The 2,376-nt window shown below is 33.5% G+C and overlaps 1 protein-coding gene across 1 annotated transcript in view; it reads left to right on the forward strand.

The window, feature by feature from the left end:
- LOC119838058 (copper-transporting ATPase 2-like) overlaps positions 1-2,376 on the forward strand; it is a 55,414-nt gene that overhangs the window by 35,689 nt on the left and 17,349 nt on the right. The window contains exons 14-15 of the mRNA XM_038363865.1: positions 319-454; positions 1,093-1,233. Coding sequence (XP_038219793.1) covers positions 319-454; positions 1,093-1,233 — 277 coding nt within the window. The remainder of the gene's footprint in view (positions 1-318; positions 455-1,092; positions 1,234-2,376) is intronic.

Consider the following 2,376-nt stretch of genomic DNA (forward strand, 5'->3'; position numbering starts at 1 on the left):
ATATTTTTATGTGGAATCGTTTTTAATTTGAATGCTCGCGAATCTAAGAAACAAGTGGTTTGATTTAAAATCAAACTTTTTATACATAAGCGCCGAAGCGACTGCTCGACTCCCACATACAAATTAGAATCGCATCCCTATTTTATAGCCACGCTGTTGTCCCAGATCCTTCAATAGATTTTTTTGTTCTTTTTTTTGTCAATAATATATTTTTTGCTACCATTTGTCAAGTTCAAGAAGTGTTATAAACATTGTTATATATGTCTGTGTTGTAAATACATAAAAAATGGGATAAATCAATAAATAACTGGCCCCCAGCTACTTGTACTCGCTGTGCGTGGTGGCGGCGGCGATGGCGCTGCGGCAGGACACGTCGCCGCTCACGTTCTTCGACACGCCGCCCATGCTGCTCGTGTTCGTGTCGCTGGGCCGCTGGCTGGAGCACATCGCCAAGGTGCGCTAGCGTACGGCCCGCAGCTACGTATACTTGAATCATACCTATTCACACACACAAACACACACACACACACACACACACACACACACACACACACACACACACACACACACACACACACACGCATGCACTTTTTATATTTTAGTATACTTCATTGAAAAAATAAAAAAAAACTGTAAGAAACTATAATTTACAAAAATGTGAGGGATTCTAAAGCCTGTAACACAGGCTTTCGTTTCTACTAATATAATTGTATGTATTTAACAGTTTTAATAAAGACTTTATTATTATTATTTATTATTATCTATACTACATAGTATAGGCAAAGTTGCTTTATTTGTATCTCTGTATGTGTGCATGAATCTTTAAAATTGATTGATTGAAAATGAAAAAAAAAACGTGGAAACAAAGTTGCGCAACGGGTTTTGATGGAGTTTTTTTTAATAGATAGAGTGAATTAATAGGAAGGTTTATATGTATAATAACATCTATCAAACTATGTAATCTACTTTTTTTATTTATATATTTATTCGCTTTGATATAATATGAGTTTAGTAGTTTTAACTATTCTATTTGTTTCGTCTTAACATTTTAAATGAGTCAACTTTTTTTTTATTTGTACCGTTTATTCCCAGGGCAAAACCTCCGAGGCCCTGTCCAAGTTGCTCTCGTTGAAGCCGACAGAAGCTGTGCTGGTGACGTTGGATAGCGAGGGGAGGGAAGTGGGAGAGAAGAGTATACCGGTGGAGTTGGTCGAGAGGGGGGATATATTGAAGGTGAGTGGGGGAGAGAGAGGGAGGGAGCGTGGTTGAGTGGGACATAGATAGTTATTTAAAATATATAAAGAAAACAGTGATATATATTTTATGGTAAACTAGCTGCGCCCCGCGGTTTCACCCGCGTAAGTCCGTATCCCGTAGGAATATCGGGATAAAAAGTTGCCTATGTGTTATTCCAGTTGCATTAATTCTATGACCAGTCAAATGAATATATTTTGTGAAACTAAAAATATATTTCTCCTTTCTTACTATGCGTGTGCTCTGATAAACATTACAGCAAAGTTCAAAACGTAATCTCGAAATTCACTGTTCAGTAGTTTTTGCGTGAGACAGCAACAAACACACACACATCCTTACAAACTTTCGCATTTATAATATTAGTAGGATAGGATATGCTTCACTCCTCTCTCTCTAAGTAAAAATGCAATACCATAGGTAATAAAATATCTTACAAACAGCGATACAATATAACTCATATTAATTGTTCAAATTTTTTGTTCAAATCGATTCCTTGTTGTTACATATAGCCAGGGCCGAATTTAAATTTCTGCCGCCCTTGGGCACTGGAAAAAATGCCGCCCCATCACTGAAATTCCATTGATTTGTTTTTTAAATAATTAAAATATTTCATGTATTGCAAATAATTTATTACATATATTATTTATGTACTTTAATAATACAGTTGCCAGTTGATAAGATTCAAATATATAAGATTTTCGTTAAGCTTAAGTTAATGAGACAGACAAATTATTCAATTTTTAAGAAATTATTCAATTATTAATTAATGTTTATTTTTTTTTTAATGCAGAAATTACTCAAAAACGTTTTTAATTTTTCCAAAAAAAAAAACAAATTTGAATTTTTGATTCCAGAAAATGAAAAAATCAAATATTACCATTTCAAATCTTCAAGGTAATGAATTAATTAAATTATTTCCAAGAATCAAGATTAATTTTTACTTAAGGTGCCAAAATTATAATTTACCAATCTTCGATTTGACAAATAATGTATCAGTTGAATTGCTTGAATAATCCACAAATATAATTTAGATGAAATATGTGTAAATTAACGTCTGTAAAGCTAGAAAGGTCAAGTCGGCAGAATCACTCGAATTATATCTCAAAATTTAGTGCTCATTTA

Source organism: Zerene cesonia, unplaced genomic scaffold (assembly GCF_012273895.1).
Source record: "Zerene cesonia ecotype Mississippi unplaced genomic scaffold, Zerene_cesonia_1.1 Zces_u001, whole genome shotgun sequence".
NCBI lineage: Eukaryota > Metazoa > Arthropoda > Insecta > Lepidoptera > Pieridae > Zerene > Zerene cesonia.